The sequence below is a fragment of the Sinocyclocheilus grahami genome, unplaced genomic scaffold, assembly GCF_001515645.1.
Source record: "Sinocyclocheilus grahami isolate Dianchi unplaced genomic scaffold, SAMN03320097.WGS_v1.1 scaffold873.1, whole genome shotgun sequence".
Taxonomy (NCBI): domain Eukaryota; kingdom Metazoa; phylum Chordata; class Actinopteri; order Cypriniformes; family Cyprinidae; genus Sinocyclocheilus; species Sinocyclocheilus grahami.
In genome coordinates, this window is record NW_015506052.1 from 228,810 (window position 1) to 254,530 (window position 25,721).

A 25,721-nucleotide genomic window follows, 5' to 3' on the forward strand; every position below is an offset into this window, starting at 1 on the left:
AGGAGTGAGTGTTTCGATCATAAGCCTGCATAACAGTATACAATCTCAAAGACAAAATACACGATGACAATAATATACACAATGACCTGAAGGATCATGTGTGTTCATTCAAAGAAAGGTTTTCCTATTAATTAATTAGCAAAGAAAAGTCCTTCCCTTGTGGATTTTCCTCATGGGCAAGGAAGCGATTTTCTTCACCTAAATTCCAGGAGGTCGTAAATGTATCTGGTGTCAGAGTTGCCATGGTAACCAGGGTGGCCTGGTGGCAGACATCCTGGCATCCAGTTTATTGGGTGAGGGGACTGTGACTATTTGTTAATCTAATCAATAATTTATTTGTTAAATCAAATGAAAAATGGTGTGTCTGATTGGTCCAGACGCTACACTTCAGACACGGGTGTCTGAAGACGAGGCGTTCCCCATAGCGACCCCTAGAGGACGCAGTTCGAAGTTCCCTTGAAAGGGAAACAATGTATCACAGTTTCCACAAAGGTATGAATGTGTACAACATTAATTAGATTAAATATAAAAAAAATATGTTCTATATCAACAAATAAATGATAGATAAGTTGGATAGTTTTTTCAATTAATTCATTATTAATGAATTAATTCAGAAAATATACATTAAATCGATCATAACTGACAGTAAAGACATGTATAATGTTATAAATACATTTCAAATAAATGTTGATCTTTTAAACTTTCTATTCGTCAAACCAGTCCCGAAGGAGGAAAAAAAAGAATAAATAAATCAAATATAATATAATCAAATATAGTAAAAAAAATTATAATGATTTTTGAAGAAACATGTCATACTGAAGACTGGAGTAATAACATTAATACATTACACCCTTACATATCCAAAATAAAGCTATTCTATTCAATTGTAATAATATTTCACAATATGGTTATCTTTACTGTAATTTTGTTCAAATAAATGCAGCCTTGGTGAGCAGAAGTGTTTTCTTTGAAGTCTGTGTTCCTGTGTTCCGTGAATTTCTGTATTATGGAGTTTTGTGGAGGTGTTTGGGTTCCTGCTGCTTGACTTCCTGTAGTTTTCTCTAGTCTTTATTCCATGTGGTCTTCAACTCCTGTTGCTTGGTGTTTCAGGCTAAGCAGAGCAGATGAAAGATGTGTCTTGCCTTATATAAAAAAGCAGGCATGCTCGTACTTCTGATATTAAGTTGTTCATCTTCTTGAGAGATCTCTCTTTCAAACCCGTGCATACATCTTCCCTCATTTCCCCATAGCAGCAATTATGAAGATAAAGGAGTCAGGGGTTTGCTGCTCTTGCTGTTAATCTAACTCAGTCTTTTTGCAGACTTCCATGTATTTTACCGCTCATTTTATTGATTTGTTTATTTAGGTGGCTACAGGAAAAGCATAAGAGTCATTGAGGTGTTTAGCAAAGTAAAGGCTGGAATATACTACATGAATAAAACTGTAGCCATCATACACCTGTCAATGTTGTAAATTATTACAGAGAAGAATCGTCAAAGCTAAACAACTGAGAATCTTGCATTAAAGGAGTCGTGGAATACAGTTCTAGATTTATGCTTCTCAAGGTTAGTTTATTGCACCAAAAGGTCCAATATTTGTAAACATGATAATTTCCCATCCTCATTTTCATTCTATATGAAAAAAACACTAAATTTTAAGGGACATTATCTCTTGCACAAACTGAAGTAAACGCCCACTGCTGTTACTGGCTATCTTCACATTGTAGCCTCACCCTCCTTTACAGCATGGCATAGGTTATAAAATGCAAGCTGGCAAACGTTGTACCAGCCATATATTTTTGAGTGCGAGTTGGATCTTGATGGAGAAGAAATTAAAACAACACAACCACAAAGACTGCAACAGCTTTGTAATTGCTTTTGCTTGCTTCATTTCTTAACTTCCGTTATACAGTTTTAAAAGTAGCATTATTACTCATTGTATTACAAAAGATGATTACAATAAACTATAATAAAATATATTAAACACACAAAATAAAAAATTAAAAAATATAACTCAAGCAAATATTTCTGATCCGATTATGTACTGACTTTATTAGCAACACTCAAATAATGATTGAATTAAATGTGGATTTTACATTTATTACAAACACGCTGTAAGATTAGATTCACTTACCTCCGTTGCCTCCAAGGACAGAATGTCTTTATTGAAAAATAAAATATGTTTTTATAAACCAGCAGCATGTTGAGAATAATTCATAAAACAGTCCATTGTGAAACATGAAGAACAAATGAAAACGTTATCTTTCATTCACTCAGACATGCCATTAAAAACTTTTGGGATCTTTATGAAGGCTTTGCAAAGTTTCTTTACATTCACTAAATTTGATGGTCTTACTCGACATCTTTATCCAGCAGCAGTATGGCTCTTTTGATTGATGGACAGTTGTTCAGAACACTACTTCGTAATTACATACGATGATGACATGTCAAGGGCATGTCGAGGGGAAATTGATAATGCAAGTGATTACAGACGGTATGAGATGTAAATAGTGACCGTGCTATGGAAGATGATCAGATATTTTGTTTACACTTTTTAATAGTTCACTTTAGACATTCTACAACCTCTAAGTATCTTTGTTTATGCATGTCAACTAACTCTCATTAATTTGCAACTACATGTCAACTAACTCTCATTAGAGTATTATTAGATGTTTAAGGTTAGTAGAATGAATTGACATACTTAAAGTTATTTATAGTCAGTAGAATGTATGTTGGGGGACCATCAACATAAATTATTAGCAGACAGTCTTACAAATACTCTAAAAATAATGACTGCTAGTTGACATGTAGTTGCTATACTTATAGTTAGTAGCGCTGCTAGGGAAAGTTACTTTTAAAGGTAATGCATTACAATATTGTGGTGCTCCATGAACAAGTAACAAATTGCATTACTTAGTTGCTTTTTTGCTCATTGTAAATTTAAAGAAATGTGTTATTTTACTTGTTACTAGAAAAAAAGTACATTAGGTTGACCTTACGCAGAGAGTAGCAGTGCTGTTGTCTGGGTTGGTGCAGTCGTGATGTGCGATCAATAGCACAGAGGATTCCAGACGACCATGGGGTGCTGGATGACCCAGTTTAGGCTAAAACAGAATGTTAAAGGGTAAGTCAGTTAAGAGTGTGACATTTCTTCAGCTTACTCACAGAATTGGGACAAAATTGTCATTATCCAATTCCTCCATACGGAAACTGATTTTTAACAATAACTGATGAACCCTGAAAGATAGACCTGAGGCTGTTGATTGATTGTGTATGCTTATGTTGAACCTGTCCTTTCATGTTAATGAACATCATGTTCAAAAGCAGAATTCATGGTGAAAAGTACATTACCCATGATATTGTACAGAAAATTCCAGCAATCAAAGAGTCGCAGGAAACAAACCATGCAAAATAGTTATTTAGCCTGCCCATTCCCATTGGCAGAAACTCTCTCAAAATACTTTTAAACTACAAGAAATGAAGGACAAAAATATTTCAGGATCCAACACCGCTGATGCACTCTGTTACATAATCAGGAGCTGCAAATATTTTGTCATATTCAACATGTTGTTATTGTTCAGTTTGTATTCCCAAAACTAAAGTTGCATGTTCCATTGATCAGTGTTTAGTGTGGTCAATAAGAATTGAGTTGGCTGAACAAATTGTCCTATATTGGCTGTCGTGAATGATTTCACAAGTGGACATTTAAAACAATAGCCAACTAAACCCCCAAATCCCATTTAAAAACAAATAACGGGATGGCCCTTGAAAGGCAACAGATTGCATTTATAAGCTCACAATCAATAAACTGTCACAGCACGGGCAAGATGGACACACAGCAAACCATCAGCAAAGAACGATCGGCATCTGAGGAGCACAACACACAGCCTCAGACTCCCAACAGAACAAACACGAGCCATGGACATGAAATATGCATGGAGTAGTTAACCTCCCATGTTGTGGCGGGTACTTCTCAGTCACGGCAGGTCGGGTCTTAAGTGGATCCTGGCCAGCCTCGATTTGTTTGGTTTGCTGTGGCTGGATTAGCCATGAGCACAGTCAAAGACCCAACAGGGAATGCTGAGCATTACTGCATCTTTACAACCCTTTACTCCCAGTGCTCTTGCTTAGAGCGCAACCATGACTGTCCAGCTTTACAGTACCTTGGTTCTGAAAGTATTTTTCCCATTCAATTTCACAATGGGAATTTCAAACAGTTCTTCAGTAAGTACGTACTTTAGGTCATGGTTGAAACCAACCAACAGCTCACTCCAATCACATTATTTCAGCCTTTCTACTCCATATATATGCATAAGTAATATCAATCAAACTGCAGTTGGGTTGTTTTGATTAAGTAATAATAATTCAAACAAATACAGGTAACTTACAAAATCAAAGTTCATTGAAAGTATGTTTTTTTTTTATATTAAATGTTTGTTTTACAGCAAAAGATAACTCCAACAGGTCTTTTTTTTGGCAAAAGCAGATAACTCCACATTTCATGTTTCACAGTTAATTAAAAAACGCTTGTTTAATCTTTGTAGTCCCTTTAGCTAACAATGTAGATGCCTGAAAAACGTTGTTACACACAATACAGGGAGCAGCTTTTCCCTCACCACTGTAACGTGCTGCTTTTGCAAGGTTCTGTGAAAAAGTTTCAGCTTTTATTTTCCTTTTGTGCCCTGAAAAAGATATCACGGGTTCATCATGTTCATCGAAATTATCCATCCTCTATCACTTTTAGTCAGCTTTGACGAAACTCCTCTCAGCTAGCATGTATTTTCTAAGTGATTATAGCAGCCTTGTCGATTACAGCGTGCTGATTCGCTAAAATTGAACCAGGGCACTTGTCGGCTTCTACTGTAAAATGTGAACTCGCAGTGCCTTGACAGCAGACAATACCGGCTTTTTTGCCAATATGGGTTTAGGCTTCAGATTGTGCTATATGTGGAGAATAATGCACGCCAGTCAGTCCTTTTGTTTGTTTTTAAAGTGCCGGTGATTGTTTTTTTTTTTTGTTAGTTTTTTTTTCAAATGAACTCTTCATGTATTAGTGCATATGATAATCAAGGGAAAAAATAAAATAAAAAGTGCATGAATGAACTCTTCATCTCATGATGCACTGGAAACGGCATGGCATATTTTTAACTGATTTGAGAAATATATCAATACAGTTGTACAGCCATTAGTTCTGATGCACAGCTCATCGTTTGCAATGCTTCATGGGAATGGGCAGTCACTGATGAACTATTTTACCATAATTTGCATTTCTATGGATCTCTTAAAATCAAAATAATTCTAGTCCTACAGAAGCATAATTTCTTATAATATCGGAACACATCACATGACTGGTCTCCATCCAAATATTTTTGTTTAAAATATATTTCTCTATGGAGAAAATGAATGGGATTTTTACATCTGGAGGCTGACTGTTGTGCTTAATTGTAGTGCATTTATGATTCATGGCTGAAACCTCCCAAAAGCATCAACATAAATCTCACTAACTTCAAAAGCCTTTGAAAATGGAACTTCTAGTGTGTAAATGGCCATTGCCAACCTGAAATTTGTATTTGTATTGTAATTATTTTTTCTGCATTATCCTGGTCAGTGGAATGAAGACGTACAAGCCTCTTTTGGATTGCCAAATACATCAAAAATTATTCTAAATTCATTTAGAGAAATTAGCATTTTTACAATATTGTTAGGCCTCAGTGAGAGTTTAGTCAAATTAGAGTTCAGCAGTATTGACACTGACAGAGCATGTTCAAATTGAATTAAGTCATTTTGTCTTCAGTTGTCTTTGTTGCGGGTCCACTCTGGAGAAAAATAATTTGACTCAAAGTCTACCACTTTTACAAATAAAATAACAAATGCAGTTCTCAGCAGAACTGCTGTTAGATGCATTTCTAAATGCTGTCCGAGGCTGTTAAGAGTTCCATTGATTTCGGTTTAGCATCACTTCATTAGCAGGCATGCTGACCATAATTTAGCCACGTTCCTCCATCAGTATACTTGATGCCATGGCAACCATCCAACTGCTACACATAACTCATCCCACACCATTTCTGCCTTGAACATCAAAGATGCTCCATAGCTTTTTGAGATTTTCCAAAACAACCATGGTGTTAATGCTTATATCTTAATATAATTAAGCAGCTGAGAATCGCTATATAGTATATACAGTATCACCATATCTCTTTAATGTACTGTATTTATGCAAGTAAAGTTGGATATAAAATGTCTGAATGTTGCATCAGAAATCGAGACTCATCAGACCAGACACAATTTTCTTTGTGTCTGTTCTTCACCCGGTGTGATCTTCTGCTGCTGTAGCACATCTGCTTCAAGGTTCGTGGTGCGTTCATGCTTGTTTGTGAACCTTTGTTGTAATAAGTGGTTATTTGAGTTACTGTTGCCTTTCTATCAGCTCAAACCACCCTGGCCATTCTCATCTGACCTCTGGCATCAACAAGGCATTTTCACGAAGAATTGGACTGCTCACTGGACTTTTTCGTTCTCTAAACTCTAGAGATGGTTGTGCATGAATATCCCAGTAGATCAGCAGTTTCTGAAATACTTAGACCAGCACGTCTGGCACCAACAAACATGCCACAGTCAAAGTCACTTAAATCACCTTTCTTCCCCATTCTGATGCTGGGTTTGAACTTCAGCAGGTTGTCTTGACCACATCTACATGTCTAAATGCAATGAGTTTCTTTTATGTGATTAGTTGATTAGATACTGTATTTGCATTAGTGAACTGAATTCACTTTCAAACCAAGTAGCTTTATGTTGGTCAATGTAGAGAATTTGCACGACCAACCTGATCCTGTGGCAAATTATTTTGGGGATATCCTTCACCCCCATGGCTAATTCGTGGTTGTGAGGATTCTTATTGCAATTAATAGATTTTGCCTACGAAAAGTTGTTGAACAACAATAAATGTGACTTCATCTTTATGGAGAACCTTTAATTTTAAGTGTGTTTGCTGGCTGCCTCATGCAAAATAAAAACAGCAGGCAACTTATTCTGTAGTGCAGCGATGAGATGCTTTCACAACAGGTGTTTCCACACTGATCTTTAGAACAGTATTCACACCTAAGTGTGACACTTACATTAAACTCACAGCTGCTAATTAGACAATGACACACACTAGTGAAACTCAGCAAAATAAAAAAAACAGTCGCTCGCTACAGGGACCTCGGCCTCATCCATCTGCAAACTTCCCCAGCAGGGGGCCTTCAACATAAAGCCACATGATATGGTAAGGAAATCACCCCTGTCCAGAGCCATTATGCCTCCGCGGAGAGAGTGGCCCTCTTCATATCTCAAGTTAATTGAAGTTGTGATGCAGCACCGGCAGTAGGGAGTAGCGATGTGTCTTTATAATGAAGCTGGGAGATAAACTGTTTGTGACTTTTTGAGGCATCTCATCCCACTCCATCTCTCTGTTTCACCTCAGCCCACTCCTGCAGCAGACAATAAGAGGGGACGTCTATTTTTATATATTATGCCTTTGCTGTGGTCCAAATGGGCCAGAACATGTTGAGATGGGTCAGCGGTGTCCCCTGAGGCACTCTGATTTCCTGGCAGTTGGAAATACAATACAAACATTGCAGCATTGTGGGCATCACACCGCCTGTCCGTTTTTGCTTTGGCCCCCTGTTTGGAAGTACTGTTGATTTTACTAAAATCATGCAGTGACCCGCATGAACTCCAACACATGCTCTCCATCTGTGTGGAAATTTAATTTCCCCTTCAGGAACTCAAGCTGAATCGAACGCTTTGGGAATGCCTTCAGCGTGACCATGCTCTGAATCACCTGTGTAATCAGTCCAATGAATGGGCGAGACGTCACGGGCGGGGTGACGTAGAGACCAGGGAGCTTAAAAGCACGTGCGGTGGTTACAGCGGCAGCTTCTGTCATTCAGCGAATCGCTCTGTGTGTGCCAGTTCTATGTATTGTTGTCTGTCCCAGTAAAAGCATTTCAAAAAGCCATGTCAAAGGCGAAAGACAAGCATATAAGGGCGAGAGCAGACAGCATTTTAGACTGTGTGTTCCTCCTTGCCCACGCTACGTTACGGGTGGAGATACACACAATTTATGTGTTGTTTTTTTGGGAGCGGCGCTCGCACAGTCAGTTCTTCCTTTCGCAGCCATTTATTGCACTCTCACCCACACTTTCCCCAAGTATGTGGATGCTGTTCTGGCTCCACTGTGACTCCAGGGTATCTGCATACTGAATTATATAGACGATTGGTTGATATTGGCTCAATCGGAGCAGATGGTGGTTCGGAATCGAGATGTCATTCTCGCCCATATGAAAGAGATGGGGTTAAGACTGAACGCCAAGAAGTGTTCTTTCTCCGTTACAGAGAACCACTTATCTGGCCGTGGTGTGGGATTCGACCGTGATGCAGGCACATTTGTCTCCTGCTCGGATCGAGTCGATCCTCATAGCAGTCGCAAGAGTGAGAGAAGGCTGGTCACTCACTGTCAAGCAGTTTCAGAAACTGCGTTGCTTTCGTGCCTTATACATGTGGAGAAAGCCTTGGTTCTTCTCTCAGTGCCCGGTGTTGGGGACTCCTTTTTGTCGCGTATGCTAACGACGGATGCCTCTCTCACTGGTTGGGTGTGGTCATGAGTGGCTGACCAGCCCTCGGTCTGTAGAGCGGCCGCCATCTCATGTGGCACATATACTGCCTGGAGATGCTGGTCGTGTTTATAGCATTAAAACACGTCCTCCCGGACCTAAGAGGCCACCGTGTGTTGGGTGTACCGACAACACAGTGGTGGTTTCTTACATCAACCACCAGGGAGGTCTTTGTTCACACCCCCTTTACAGGCTGGCACACCAGATCCTTGTGTGGGCCAACCTTTCAGTCACTGAAAGCGTTGTTAGATCTCCTCTCGCTACGGAGAGTTTTTGATGCCTCCGCTCGCCAGAGCTCCGCTAGGACAGTATCTGTGAGTGGTGGTATCTATGTGAGCCTCCTTACAGGATGTCCGGAGTGTGTAGTGTAGTCAGGCCTCCTCTCGTTGGAGAGTTGTCATGCTGAGGCCTCTGCTCCGCTAAAACAGCATCTGTAAATGGTAGGCTCTAGGTGAACCTCCTTACAAGATGTCCGGATGGGTGGAGTGTAGTTAGGCCTCCTCTCGGTTTAGAGAGTTGTCATGCTGAGGCCTCCGCTCCAAGAGCTCGACCATTTCTGAGAGTGTCGTCAAGTCTCCTCTCGCAAAAGCGAGTTATTGAGGCCTTCGCTCACCAGAGCCCCGGGGGGTTGGAGGCTCCACCCCGAGGTGGTGGAGCTCATCTGAAAACAGACTTGGCCAAGGCTTTGAGTTCTAGAGAGAATGCGCCGGACGGGTAGCGCTGGTCAGGCTGGGCCGAGTACGCTTCCTGGACCTGATTTCCCTTCTAGACGGCTTTCCATGGTAGATTTCCGTCAGGGGGGGATCTCCTCTCTCAGGCGGGGCCTTCCCCCTGCCCAGAGTTTTTGGAACTGTGGATGTGGCCCCTCAGGGGGCACCGCTCATAAGTTCCGGTCTCTCAACTGAGGTTGCTGAGACCATTCTCCAGTCCAGATCTCCCTCCACGAGGAAAGTGTACTCCTTGAAGTGAACCTTCACTTCTTGACGCGGCAACCGCCAGCTTGACCCAGTTAACTGCCCAGTTGGTTCAGTGCTGGAGTTCTTGCAGATACAGTTCTCTGCAGGGTTATCCCACTCCACCTTGAAGGTTTCTGTGGCGGCCCTAGCTGCTTACCACACCCCTCTTGGTGGTCGGTCTTTCTTGGTGGTCGGAGTTTCAACCAAATATATGCTAAAACTTATGCTAAGTGGTGGATCGGGATGATCTCCCCTCTCCCTGGGGGGTCAAGGCTCACTCCTGCAGAAGTTGGCCTTCAGAACGGTGGGAGATGTCCACTCTGTTTACTTGTCAGATTATATACCTGCATTTTGCGCCACTCCTGGCTCCTGTGATTCAGAGCGTGGTGACGCTGAAGGCATTCCCAAAGCATTCGATGCAGCATCTCGTTCCCTCTGTGAACTAGGGTTACATGTGTATCCTAGAGACAGTTTTATTTATTTATTTATTATTTCTTTGGCAAGCTAATAAAACACTTTAAGAATTACCCACCATTTGGCCTCACATGGTTTTAGTTAAATTGTCAAGATAATAGTCTGACTTCTGTAGTTCTCTGACCCTGAAATAATGCAAAATATAGGTTTATGGCCAAGAGTACTGTATGTGGACACCTGTAACGATCAATCCACTGAAGGCGAGTTGAAGTGAGAACCCAAGTGCAGTTTATTTACAGGTGATCAAAACATCCAAACAATAATCCGAGACTTGACTTGACATGAACAGACTTGACTAAAACAGACTAGACTCACCAACAGCGGGTTACAACATCAATACACGACGAAGAACTATGGGAACATGATGGCTACTTAAATCAGACAATGAGGGTCACATGACAAGAACAAACCAATGGGAAACAAGACACATGACTAAGACAACCAATCAGAACATGACACAATGAACATAGGAACCAAATGGCATGAATAGGGAAGCATGACACTGACAGCATGAAACAATTACAAAATAAAATACATGGAAAACATGAACATGAAACAAAACCCGAACACCAAACCCCACATTACATATCCCCCCCTCTAAGGGCGGCTCCAGACAAACAAAACAAACAAAACCCAACAAGTCCAGAAGGGTGGTGGAGTGGAGGCGGAACTGGAGGAGGGATGGAGGGCCAGGCCCGTGAAGAGGAACAGGCAGAGCAGGGAGCCATGACAGAGCAGGCAGAGTGAGGGGCCATGGCGGAACAGACAGAGGGGGGCCATGGCGGAGCAGGCAGATCAGGCAGCCATGGCGGTGCAGGCAGATCAGGGAGTAATGGCAGAGCAGGCAGAACAGGCAGCCATGGCGGTGCAGGCAGAGCAGGACGGCCGGTTGATGATGGCAGAGCAGGAAGCCATGGTGGAGCAGAGACATGGACAGACCACTTGACTGTGACAGAGCAAGCAGAGAGTTCTTGAATGGCCTCCTTGGCCGTGGCAGGACAGACAGTGAGTTCATGAACGGCCTCCGTGGCCGTAACAAGACAGACAGTGAGTTTGTGAACAGCCTCTGTGTCCGTGACAGGGCAGACAGTGAGTTTGTGAACGGCCTCTGTGGCTGTGACAGGCAAGGCAGTGAGTTCGGAAGTGGACGCCACCACCTCAGGAGGTTCTGCAGTGGATGCCGCCACCTCTGGAGGTTCTGCAGCGGAAGCTACCACTTCTGGAGGCACTGGATTGGATTCATGGACAGGCGAGGCCTTTGGAGCAGACTCATGGATAGGAGAGGCCTCTGAGACAAACTCATAGGCAGGAGAGGCTTCTGGGGCAGGTTCATAGATAGAAGAGTCCTCTGAGGCAGACTCGTGGACAGGAGAGGCCTCAGGAGCAGACTCGTGGACAGGAGAGGCCTCAGGAGTGCAGTGTACAGCCCACACGCTTAAAATGGCGACCGCCATTACAGTAAGGGCGGCAGGACCTTTAGGACGGTTGGGCTTGAGAGCACTGATGTTATGGGGATGCCCGCAGCTCGCACCGACATTAGAGGTGAGTCCATCACACTAGCAATCAGACCTTTCAGTCCAAGCCCAAGCGCCGCGTCCGACTCGGGCATGGTGGCCATCTTGGCCGGGGACTCAGGCGTGGCGGCCATCTTGGCCGGTTGAATCTCTTGATGTGCCGGCATGACGTGAGCAAGCTCTGGCTTGGTAGAGGTGAGTCCATCACACTAGCAATCAGACCTTTCAGTCCAAGCCCAAGCGCCGCGTCCGACTCGGGCATGGTGGCCATCTTGGCCGGGGACTCAGGCGTGGCGGCCATCTTGGCCGGTTGAATCTCTTGATGTGCCGGCATGACGTGAGCAAGCTCTGGCTTGGCAGACATGTTGTGAGCAGGCCCTGGGGTAGTAGACATGACGTTAGCAGACTCTGGCTTGGCAGACATGAAGTGAACAGGTTGTGACTTGGTAGATAAGGCATGAGTAAACTTTGACTTAACTGGCATGATGTGAGCAGGTCCTGGAGTAGCAAGCGTGACGTTAGCAGGCTTTGGCGTAGCAGACATGATGTGGGCAGGCTTTGGCTCTGCAGGCATGACGTGAACAACTCCTGACATGATGGTCGGGACGTGGAAAAGGTCTGATGTGGCGGGTACTGTAGGATAGCAGTGTTCCTCCTCAGCATCCCCCACAGTAAATAGTGAACCAGCCAGCAACAAAGCAAAGTCAATGTATTTTTAAGAGTCCATTGAGGGGTATTGCGCGCCATTAAACAAGATATATTTTTGTCCAAACCATAACGGAAAATGTCCTTAAGGAGTGTTTCATTAAAATCCACTTGGTGACAAAGCCCACAAAAAAGTCCTCCACATATTCCTCAATGGAGCGATTACCCTGACGGAGGCGAACAAGATGATCTGCTGGTTTCATTTTTTCTGTCGTGTATTCTGTAACGATCAATCCACTGAAGGCGAGTTGAAGTGAGAACCCAAGTGCAGTTTATTTACAGGTGATCCAAACATCCAAACAATAATCCGAGACTTGACTTGACATGAACAGACTTGACGAGGCATGAACAGACTTGACTAAAATAGACTAGACTCACCGACAGCGGGTTACAAGATCAATGCATGACAAAGAACTATGGGAACATGATGGCTACTTATATCAGACAATGAGGGTCACATGACAAGAACAAACCAATGGGAAACAAGACACATGACTAAGACAACCAATCAGAACATGACACAATGAACAGAGGAACCAATGGCATGAATACATGAAGGCAAGGGAAGCATGACACTGACAGCATGAAACAATTACAAAAATAAAAGACATGGAAAACATGAACGTGAAACAAAACCCAAACACCAAACCCCACATTACAACACCCCTGTTTTATCTACACACATAACTAACAGATTTACAAAACCAATCGTTTAGACTTGCATTGTAGAGATTAGTCGCTGTCAGTGTGGCATTGGAAAAACCTTAACTACACATTGAAAAAAAACTTTAGTTTTTTTGCAAACTTGCATTTTGTAATAATTCAATTAAATCAATTAAAACTTTTTAAAGTCATTGTTTTAGGAATCTTTTGTCAAGTTTATCATACTAAAGCACATGTAAAGTACTTGATTCGTTTTAACTGTAGTGAACTGTAGTTTGTAATTTGTAGTGTGTTATTCAATATCACATTAAAACAATGTGTAATTTAAATGTTCCAAATTGCAACTTTACCATTACAAATGTGTAATTACACACTTATTTCAAAACATAAAATACAAGTTTCAGTATAAATGACATTAAAGTATATTTTAGTTTACATGTTCAACAAGCACAGTCAAGGTTGTCAACACACAACCTGCAAAAGGTAGTAATTCATAGCCATTAAATATATTTTGGGCCTTTTGGAATTTTTTCAAGGACTGTTTCTGCAGAGATTTGACTCTACATGAGGAAACAATCTCGAGAGCATCGTGGCATGCCATGACTTTTATTCTCATGGATGGCTTAATGGATAGAGAGTCGGACTTGTAACCCAAAGGTCGCGAGTTCGAGTCTCAGGTCCGGCAGGAATTGTTGGTGGGGGGAGTGAATAACCAGCACTCTCTCCACCTTCAATACCACGACTGAGGTGAGACCCTTGAGCAAGCACTGAAATGCTGCCCACTGCTCTGGGTGTGTGTTCACTGTGTGTGTGTGTGTGCGTGTTTGTTCATTACTCACTGCTGTGTGTGTGCCCTTGGATGGGTTAAATGCAGAGCACAAATTCCAAGTGTGGGCCACACGTCACGTCCTTTCCTGAGAACAAAAGGTATTTTATTAGAGCAAACTGCTGAAGAGGAAACTCTCTTCCCTGAACTTTTTCCACACTCTCTTACCTTCTTTCCAAAATGCACTCATCAAAGCTTGTCTGTTCATGATAAGAGCAAAGAGGTGATGTGGAGCGATAAGACAGTGGACAGGAAAGGAGAACGTGTTAAAGACAGGATAAATGAAGTTCTAGATGTTGTGCATAACTCCTATGCCCTCATTTCTCTTTTAAGGACAAAGCGTTTACTGAGTATATCATCTCACAGCCTTTATACTCATTTATCTTTTTTTACACAGGAATAGATAAGCATGACTTCAGCATTTCCGCTCATGTAGTTAATCATGCGCTGCCCTCTAATGCCTTTCAGCAGAGGTGTGTGTATTCCGGTGTCTCACGGGTTTGTGTGTGTGTTTGTTTCAGCGCCGGACCCCGATAAGGAGAGCGTAGAGGCCCTGATGCAAAGGTTTAAGGAGAGTTTCCGGACCAACACCACTATGGAAATAACACACTTCCAGAACGTTGCACACAGCTCCTCCACTGGCCGTAAGAGAGGACCTGCTCACACCAGAGGTTTGCAATGCACTGACCCAGTGACACGCTCAAACATCATCTGATGTTGGGGTTGCTCATGATCAGGAGTATCCCGTATTTCTGTCAAATGAACCACCGATGCCAATCATTCGTGATTTAATTATTTTCCTGCCATCCCTAGCATAGACTATATGAACACGCTATCAAGCATGATGGAACACTAAATGTAACTTAATTCGGTACCAGTACACTGAAAAAAATGTCCCGCAGTTTAACACATTACAAATATTTAACTCAATTAATGCAGCTTCCTTTTTTTCCTGACATCCTTTGGCTAGTGTTACAGTAGACTATATGAACACGCTATCAAGCACGATAGAACAAAATATAACTTAATTTACTACTGGAGCGCTGTCTGTGAAGCAGATTTCTGTGAATACAGGCATACGACACGTGCACAAGCACAGTAATCCACTTCAGTACCGCATTGAGTTCACTTTCACGCTCTAATAAACAAAAATACACAAAATTATGTCAAAATGCCCGTTTTTAAAAAGTCTTACATGCAAGAAAAGAGTTGGAAGAAAATCAGATAAGTGTCAAATCCACGTCATGTGCATCAGGCTTTAAAAATACAGCACTGCTTTTAAAGACCTGCTGCAGTCTTTCACTGATGTACATCAAAGAACAAAAGAAAAAGAGAAATTACTCATTGCTCTGTTTGCTTCTGTTGCTTGAATAAAGATTAATCTATATTCATTATATAATTTATGCATATACAATTTACAGTTTAAATTAAAAGTTGTTATATTTTAAAAGCCTAATTCAAGTGTTACAAAAAATGGCTTTACTGTGATGTTGAATGCCTAAAATTTAGGAAAAATGTATTTAATAGAGACACCAGTACCACCAAACTACCATTTTTTTTTTTTTTTATCGCAACCGTTTGTTTGAATACATGTCATTACTTAACTGGATGGATTTTTTAAACATTTGTATCAATTTGTACAGTGAAAAGCACTATACAAATAATTGTGAAATGAATTAGTAAAAAAAAAATAAAAAAAAAGTTTGGTCACTATTTTAAAGACCCAATTCTCGCTAATAACAAACAATTAACTATGAATTTTGCCTACATAAATTCCCAATTCACTGCTTAATTTAGTACTTTAGATTAAGTATTGGGTAGCATTAGGGATGTAGAATTTGGTCATGCAGAATTTGTGCTTTATAAGTATTAATAAACAACCAATATGTTAATAACAGGCATGCTATAAGCAACTAGTTAATAATTAGAACTAGTCTCTATATTAAAGTGTTACCAAGTTTTATGTGATTATTATTCTATTTCAAGCTTTACAGGGTTAAGAAACATGAGCTAAAATGCTCTTTCCTTCCTTGCTGTGTGTGCTGTGAATGTGAACGAGAAAAATACAGAATGAAATACAGGTGAAAAGTCAACGAGAGGAGTCCTCTATGACGCTGTGACTGGCTCATTACGCTTGCAGATTTGATAATGCTCACCTCTCATGCTCACAGTGCTCTGCAAATCAGCCCGAATGAGCCAAACTAGTGGAAATGGACAAACTAATTACAAAGTGAACCTCATGTTCAAATCAAAATGAACTTGATCTACAAGTGAGCTGTTTTTTAGTGAGCACTAAACTCAATTAAACTGTGTGCGACCATCATTAACAGAGAATCTGGTGATTTATGGTTGGAAAAAACAGTGTTTTGTAATTTTGTGACTTTGTTGTAAAAAATAATATTTTAATATAAAATAATTATAAGTATAATAGTATTGGTTGTGTATTGGTAGTATAATGTAATTGGTGTTCCAGTAACACTGTGCAAACGTCAAAGTTACAGTAAATGCACCATGAATTTAAATACAGTAGAACTAAAAACCCAACACAGAGGCAACTTTACCTCATCATTTCATAAATTCAGCACACACCACTGATTCCCAATCAAGTCAGAGCTTAAAAACATCCCATCCCATTAGCCTCAGTGCTCAGCCACAATTTACCAGCGCGAGTCTCCACCCTGAAATTAAACCCGAGTGAATGCGTTGTCTGCCGGGTTGGAAAGCTAAAATAGAGAAGCGTGAAAAGAATCCATTTTAGCCTTGATTTCTAAACTCCTCACCACTCCAGCTCACTTTCTTGGGCTCCTTGAAATAAAATCTTTCCAGGACCTTTAATTACTGCCCACGAAAAATTGCCTTCAGCACAGATTTTATTTTTTTTTATCCTTGCATCCATTGAGGATAACAAACAGGCTAATGGGACGAACTCTGGCGCAGAGCTGGAACTCAATTAAAGCGAGAGGAAGTGAGAGTTCACCAGGCCGCTACGAGTAGATTAGGCCTTTCCAGAAATAAAAAGGCACCAAATGAATCAAGCGCACGGTCAAAAATTACATGAGATGGGGTCAGTATGATACGTTAATACCGCTGCGCCTGACACGGCATTCTGCGTGGAGAATTTCTAATTTTCTCTCATGGCTTGTGATTTTGCTTTCCACACAATTCTCGCTGCACATTTGTATGGATTTACATGCGGGGTTGGTCTCTTAAGTAGATTAAGACTCAGAAAGGTTGAGGGAGGGGAGCTGCTTATGCCAATTTTATGGTCAGAGATGCCAGCCTGACATGCATTCAGCTGGTGTAGAACTTTTGAGGCTAGTGCAACCTTTCGTTCTCATTCACCAAAATTATATTTTGACTAAAGGCTGTCAAGCCCTGTAAAATGATAAAATAGCATCATAAATGTACAATTAAAATAGTCCATATGACATATGTGCTTTATTCTGAAGTCATACGAAATATAGGTGCTTGTATACTGAAAATCTTCTTGCTCTTCTACATATTTGGTTACATATTGTTTGCTATCTTTGAGCCCAATCTATAGAAAGACATCTTGCAATAAGTTTGACCTTGTGAAAAATAAGTACACTTTTTAGCATACTTTTAGTGGATCAGCTTATTACAGAAATTATATTCTTTGATAGAAAGTTATATTTAAGTGCAAATTGAACATAATATTTTCAGACACTAAACTGCAAGTTCATTACAATTACTGTAAAAAAGTGTATATTTATAATATCTATAATATCTTTTTTTCATAATTACTATTTCATAATTATTTATATATCTTAGAAATATGCTTACAGTGTACTGCTGAATGTATTGACAAACATTTGTGATCAACTAAATTATACATTAATGTAATTTCTAGCGCAGCTTGTTTGTCATGCATTTGAATATATTTGTAATTACACATATGTACAGTAATGATGAAGTTGCAATTTGGCACATTTGAAATATGTTTACTTTAAATATAATATTGAATAACACAGAGTTAAAAATCATAATCAAGTGCTTCTTTTGCATGTTAGTATGTTAGTCAACACATCGAAATAAATCACAGCTTAGCGTCAGTTCTGGCAGGTCACATTAGTCAAGCTCGCATCAGCTGACTCTCAGTTGATCCAAGTCTACCTATAGGGATGTGACACCTATCACAGCAATCACATATAAGGTCCTTCAGTACTATCACCAGTTTTTTGTTTGCTCAATAGCTAATAAAATGGTGAATTCGGCAGGCAAAACACCATCATCACTAGGAATAGGGTTGTCTGTGGTTTCAGAAATTGTTGTGGCTGTATAGGCTATTTACAGGAAATAAAGGGCCAAAATTGCACCTTTTGGGGTACAACAGCTTGTCACTGGAACAGGACCCTTAAAAGGACATATTTGTTCCTTTTTTACGCTTAATAGGTAGGCCTACAAATTAGTACCTTAAGGGTACAAATTACTACTCTAAGGTACTAATATGTACCTATTAGGGGTACAAAAAAAAAAGTACAAATATGTCATTTTAAAAGTACTGCTACTGTGTCAAGCTGTTGTACACCAAAAGGTACAATTTTAACCCCTTTTTTTTATGTGTGGCCAATTTCAGGATTAAGTTTGAGGATGGTTCTATGTTTTTTTTGTTTGTTTTTTTAGCAGTGGCTCTTTTGTGGCAACAGAGAAATCGCCCATTTCTGACAAGATTTGAGGACACTGATTGGCTAAATTGTATTTATTTTATTTATTTATTTCTCGATCTATTGCCCTATCGTGCTTTAATATTTAAAATGTGACTTTTTTTTTTTGCTTAATTTTAGGAGACTGTTGTGCAAGTTCAGTTTGCTGATCTTAATAAGCTTCATCAAGCTCAGCGTGAGGTTTCTATTTGTGTGCCCTCAGAGTCAATTAATTACCATTGTGGATCTTTAACGTCATTCAATCATAGTCATTTTCCAAAACAAGACAAGAGGATTCTCGGCTGGTGTCAGTATGGTATGCGTGTTGGCAGGCACAGATTTGAAGTGTCTCTCTGACAGTGATTAGCTATGCTAACGTGACCCGTGCCACTGCAGGGGAGAACACCATCTGTGTCCAAAGCCGAGAGGTCTGACACCAGCACTCACACTCCTGGCACTAATTATGCACGGCCTCTGTCAAAGACTGGAGAAACAAGTTGCTGAAGGAAATTCAGATGTAATTTGAGTCTCCTCAATATTTGATGGAAGTTTAGGATGATCATTGTTTTAAGGAAACTTTGGTCAGTTAATAGTCCAAAACTCCTAATTTGCTGATAATTAATAATTGTAAGATGCAAAATGTTCTCCCCATGAAATCAAAGTCCAGGAACTCATACAAAACAGATGCCATGCAACAAAACTATATAATTAATCTGCAGAAGAGATCTCCAAAGAGAGCAAACAACATCACCCCCCTTGCTCATTTATGACCCTCTTCTCCCCTCTGCCCTCTCTGCCTCTCCCTCTCAAGCTTTCCACCCAAAAGGTTTGTGATCTTGTGAATCTGTTGTTTTTCCCTGTTATGACCCAAAACCAACTTCAGCTCGTTAAATCTAATCAGAGAGGCAAGGACTGAACATATAAGAAAATCACAGACGACTGAATGAAACTTTTACGTCCATTTACGACATAAGAAACAAAAAAAATATATCCACAAATATATTGTAATTAACAAAAGATTATCACAAATAATAACAGTAAACAGGTAGGGCTACTAGGAAAACAGAAAACCTTGACTACATCTAACCACCTAGAGAGATCTTACCTAGCTCCCGGGGAAAATAAAGTAGGTGAGTCTTGCGGGCCACTGCTTCCCTCGCTAGATCTAACTAAATAATAAAACGTGAACTAAGAAAAATAAATGCACTACCTGTTACTGAAAAGACAAAAAATATATAAAATAGATGTTGAATATTAATTAGTCAAAAAAAACAATTCAAAATCAAAAACAAGTTCACTCCTGCTAGGAGAGGAGAGGGGATGAGCGATCTCGCCATAAGGCGAGGACAATTCCTCTACGTGCATACCCATGTAACATTCCTCTTCATGTTTAGTATCGTTCTAAAGGTCTCTGTGCGATTGGTAAAATGGCCAGGTGCGACCCTGAGTGTTTGTTTACAACTGATTTGAAGATTCGTTTGTTCTGGTCTGGATATATAAGCGAAGTGACAAAACACTACTTTGGTATTCTGTAGCCAGAAAAGATGCAGCAGCATATGTGAATCTGGAACTCTGCACTAGAACTCATGCTGCTGTGTGTCTCTCTGCTGTCAGTTATGCATCTCTTAGATTAATCTTTGCAAGTGATGTTATGTATTTACCTGAATTGTAACTGAATTTAATTCTGAATTGGCTTCTAATTGTTTAGTTATGAAATTGGCGTGATACATTTTTACCTGACAAATAAAATGTTATATTTGATGTATCCTGATCTCTCCTGAAATCATTATGATTAGTAGATCATGTGGAGGCTGATGTTACCTCAAATCTACGACCAGGGCTGCATTTCCCAAAAGCATCGTAAGCCTAATTTGATCGTAGCTCTATTGGTTTCAATGGGTCTACGATGTACTTAAGCTTACGATGCTTTTAGGAAACACAGCCCAGAATAGTACAAAACTGAAGGCACCCAGGTGAATGGAGCAGTACGCACTCCATCTGTGATCTTTTGATTAGACTAAAATTTAAACTAAATCCTGATAAATTAAGTGAACTTTGCAGAAGCGCAAGTAAAAGACCAAACACGCATTAAACCTTCAACCAGGCTGCTAGACTTCGCTTTTGGGCCGGTGGGTGGATTCTTACATATAAATACTAATTGTGGTTCACTCTAAAGCCAAAAACGCAATGCACAATTTTAGCAATCCTATAAGATCACTGCATGTCACACTGTACGACATGGACCTAATAAACTTGGCTACGACATGTGTGTAGACTGCACAGTGATGACACCTATTGAGTCGTACGCTATGATGCACATCACTATAAAATAATAAAATGTCATCAGCATGCACTAATGGTAAACAAAAAGAGCATGAAAATCACACTTTAGCGGTTGCATTTTTTATGTGTGCTGAAAAAAAGCGGAAGCGGCAGAAGCGGTGGAAGCGGAAGGGATAAGAGCTTGAGGTAAGCAGTTTTATGTTTTAGCGCCATGTCGCGTTGATTTCATGTCGCATTTTTATTGGTTGGTCAGTAAACATGGATCGTAGCAGCAAACACACTGTGCGATGATCATGCTGTATCGTAAGGCTATCTCGATGCACATCACTATAAAATAATAAAATGTCATCAGCATGCACTAATGGTAAACAAAAAGAGCATGAAAATCACACTTTGGCGGTTGCATTTTTTATGTGTGCTGAAAAAAAAGCGGAAGCGGCAGAAGCGGTGGAAGCGGAAGGGATAAGAGCTTGAGGTAAGCAGTTTTATGTTTTAGCGCCATGTCGCGTTGATTTCATGTCGCATTTTTATTGGTTGGTCAGTAAACATGGATCGTAGCAGCAAACACACTGTGCGATGATCATGCTGTATCGTAAGGCTATCTTTGGTCGCAAGACCGTGACAATGGCCGCCTTTGAACCTCTCTCACTGTACTACTGTACTAATTACCACTAATTAGAAGCCATGATCACAGAAATCACCACGATTGTTTCACGATGCCAATCTTTCGTCTGGGACAGCCGGAAATTGTGCAGTGTGTTTAGGGCTTAAGATAATAAAGGTATAATTTCCGAAAACTAGCACCTTGAAACCAGTTTTCAAAAATGTATGTTCTCAGGCCCCCAAATCACCATTGTCATGTAAATGAACGGCTAAAATGACCAGGGTTATTCTGCAGGTCCACTGTCCAGTAGAGTTCACGTCTAATTTTAATCAAACACACCTGGTAATTTTCAAGTAATCCTAGAGAACTTGATTAGCTTGTCCAGGTGTGTTTGATTAGGGTTGGTGGAAAGACACCAGCCCCTTGTCCAAATACCCACAATTACGGTCTTTGCACTTGACCACTTGACTACTTATATGACTTATTTCGCCCAAGTGTTCAAGTGAGCATGAAGACCACACGTGTGTAGAACTTTTCATTATATGATGGGACACACTTATATATATACACTTACACTTCTTTTTTTCAGAACTTTATTTTTATTGTCAATACTTTGCATTTTAAAATAAACTTCTAAATGTTTGTTCCGTAGTCACTATAACAGATGACACAATTTAACTTGTGGTGCTTCTAATTAAGTGATAAAAAGCAGTTGCAAATGTTGTACAAAATAAATATCACCACTGCTCATCTTTGCTCCAATAAAACGTGCAACACTTTGTTTTACTACCAAATTATATGTAATATATAATTATTATTAATATTTAACATACATTGGAAAGGTTTCCATGATACTCACGATTTATTTCTGGAACATGATGCATAATGGGATACACTAAGTCTCAAATACCGCTCCAGAGCGGTATTCGAGATAATTTGGACTTAGTGTGCATTAAGGGCACTGTGCTTTGGCGTTTTTAAGACCTGGGACAGACTTGCGCACTTACTTCCTGTCGCTCGCACATGCTCTCAAGTGGCCAAGACCGCAAGTGTGGGTATTTGGACAAGGCACAGCTCTCCATATCTGCTGGAGACTGAGGCTTTAAGATGCTGTTAAATAAGTTATTTATTTATTTGTTTTTATTTGCTGCATGATGTCTAGTTGTCTAGCAGAAGAATGTATCTTCCCTTACAGAAAAAGTAGTAGTATACTGTACTTTAAGTTGCAAAGTGAATTTAACAAGTATACTTTATGTTGTAAGCATATATAAAAACAATCAATGTGTTGTACTAGCATTATACATGTAATTGTGCTATTTCAAGAATTCTGAATTGGCCCACTTTTTAATTTATAAATATGGCATTTTTTGAAGTGTAACAATAGTAAACTTGAGTATACAACTACTAGGTTTTCTACATTTTTTTAAAGCATTATACTTAAAATGAACTTAAAAGTGTACTGTTAGTTTTAAAGGGTATTCACAGTAAACTACATGGTTTTAAGTGAACTTAACATTAGACTTGAGTTAACAGAGTACCAGTGTAATTATACCAGGTATTTATGTATTACAATAAATAAATAAATAAATACCTGAAAATGCTAGTTTTAAAATAAAATGTTTCTAATAGGCTACTCCATCAAAGAGTCAACATGAATGCAACCCAAGTATATAATTATACTTTTCTTAAGCGTATCTCAATCAAAAGAAGTACAAAGCAAACATACAAAGACTGTCCTGTATACTTGTCAGTATATGCCAAGTATACTTACTGTAAATATAATTTTAAAGCGCAATATCTATGATACAGTATGTACAAACAAGTGAACTGAAAAAGAATGTCTTATTTAAAAAGAAGTATTACATTTAAATCAACTTGTGTGAATGGTGCCTTAGAAGGCAGTTGCCTATATAGCTAGTAGAGAGGACAGTGGCTCATATAGAAAGCTTACATCTACATATTATTTAGATGGAAGGCTGTTGCAATTCAGTGCCACTGTAAAGGGAAAAATTAAATATATCACACAGGCATTTTTTTTTCCTGCTGCCAGTAAATAGATTCAGTGAAAAATAGGCCCACGATCAAATATGTATTGAGCCAATATACTGTATGTTGTTGATAAAGCACTAGGTTTATGAATACATTTAATAAGTGTCTTGTGCTGTATGTGAACATCACATGACTGCAGTGATATTTAATCTTAAAGGATGCTGCTTTATAGGCATCACATGTGGTTTTGCTTCCTTTCTAGCAGAAACTGATTTTACGACCTTGTTGTGTATACTTGCAAAGTATTCTAATTCAAACTTACTCATTTGAATATTTTAAATAAAGAATTAAAGACTTGTCAGAAGTTGATTCATAGCAAAAATTCATAGCACTTCATTTGAACTGATTATCTTGATAAACAAAATGTGTAAGAATCATAAACTTTTTTTTGTGTATTTTTGTTACTAATCCAAAAGTAGGCTCTTTGGGATAATGTACCTGAGGTGACATTTCTGCAAAATAAATGTAAGATAAACAAAAGCAAATGTGAGATAAAATGAATTTGCTGAAGCAACCATGGCATTTTATCTCGCTTCTATAAGTCTCTGAGCTCTTATCGTGACTCGTGTTTGACGGTACTTGTATGCAAGCAGGCTGCATCACAATACACAAGTGCAGTACTGTACCGGGCACACTAACAAGCAAGTTTACTACATCAGGAAAGCCATGCATATGCATCTGGTTATGTGATGCAAATGTCAAAATGTGTTAGTTTGCAAATCGTGCACTACGGTAAAGCAGATTGAGCTTATAACATAGTTGAGCTTACTACATTTGTGTGCACGCAAAAATATGTCTTTATTAATAGGTAATCTGCCCCTGTAATCATAATTTGTCTGAAAGGGAGCAAAAGTTGTTGGTACTAGTTTTCATTTCAGCTGGAAACTGCAGTGAATTGTATATTTAGATTTTTTTTCTTTTGAGTTTTGCAAAAATGTAGATAGAGGTGTGTTTTCCCCATGAGTCTATGTTGTCCAAAAGCCGAGTTGGCTTACAAAAAAATGTCATCCTTGCAGTATTTTATTTGAGGTGTAATTCCTTTCCACGGCACACTCATAAATTACATACCTGAGTTTAATATGTAAGGTTAGTATGAGCAATACTGCTACTTATCTTAGCAAACACCACTGATAAAACATAAAAAAAATTATATTCAGCTGTGTAGTTTTGCACCCTGAAAACTCGCTCCAGATCAGAGATTAATTTGGTTGTAGTTTTTCATAGATCACTCTTGCAATTTGCTTTGATGTTCTTCCTTTTTTTCTAAGTAATTTTCACTGATTGACTCGGCTCGGCTCATCTGCATATACCTATGTGAGCCTCATCTCTGTCGTTCTCTCTCAGCTGTTACACAGTGTGATCTGCATCTCAGCCGCTGAGACGCCGTCTGGTTTGATCTGTTCTGATGTCTCTCTCAGGCCCTCTTACACGAGATAGTCATGTGGTTCTCTGCTTGCTCTACTTCTGTGTTAATTGGAGACGTTTGAAGCTTATACATGAAAGTTTGAAGTGTATGTGAGTTTTAGAGAGAGTAAGAGGAGAGGTGATGATGATGTGTGAAGAGAAACGCAGGTCTCTCAGGCACATTTATTTATTTATTTTTTGACACGACAATGCACTGTGATTACAGCTCAGAGCGCCAGACAGCTTTTGTATAATCGGCTGATTTACAGCAGTGTCTGTGCTTAAGTGTGAGTGTGTTTTGTTTTCAGCCCTGAAGAAGGTGAGTGAGATGTCTGTTACTGCAAATCCTCAGTGATACTTTCTTTAAAAACGTGTTTCTATTTACAGTACATTCCCGGGTTGAAAAGTCTGAGACTTCTAGTGAAAATGTTTGTGTTTTGAAGCTTAATTGTAAAGTTATTGACAGCAGCACTAGGGCTATACGGAAAATAATAATAATAAAAAATCTGATGATTATGATCTCCAGCATGATTTGACAAGTTCCAAAGAGCATATTAAGCTTCACTTGAAGAAGAAGGCCTGACCAACTGTACAATACAAAACATTGGGTTCAAATGATTTAACTGTGGGTCAGTGCTATGTCAAGCCATTGTTTATATTTCTTTATCTGTGTATAGAAATACTGCAGAGTCTTCAATAACATTCTATCATTTAATTTATTTGTCAATATCCTAAAAATTTAATAGCATGGTTTTATAATGGCAGTCTAAGACATTTTACGTTGTCCGCCATTTCCACAGGGGTCATGCAAAATTTGATGCGTAAAACCATGAACATGAATTGTAACAAGCAGTTTACGTTTTTTATTTGTCAGGTTACAAAAAAAAAATCTAAATAAATATATACAGGTATATATATATATATAT

At 39.5% G+C, this 25,721-nt stretch overlaps 1 protein-coding gene and 1 long non-coding RNA gene across 2 annotated transcripts in view; both read left to right on the forward strand.

Moving 5' to 3' along the window:
- LOC107563407 (astrotactin-2-like) overlaps window positions 1–25,721 on the forward strand; it is a 299,199-nt gene that overhangs the window by 70,567 nt on the left and 202,911 nt on the right. The window contains exon 4 of the mRNA XM_016248278.1: window positions 14,313–14,462. Within this exon, the coding sequence (XP_016103764.1) occupies window positions 14,313–14,462 (150 nt within the window). The remainder of the gene's footprint in view (window positions 1–14,312; window positions 14,463–25,721) is intronic.
- Window positions 11,983–12,254, forward strand: LOC107563406 (uncharacterized). The gene is made up of 2 exons (XR_001606097.1): window positions 11,983–12,032; window positions 12,123–12,254. It is a non-coding gene; the product is annotated as an uncharacterized lncRNA (long non-coding RNA).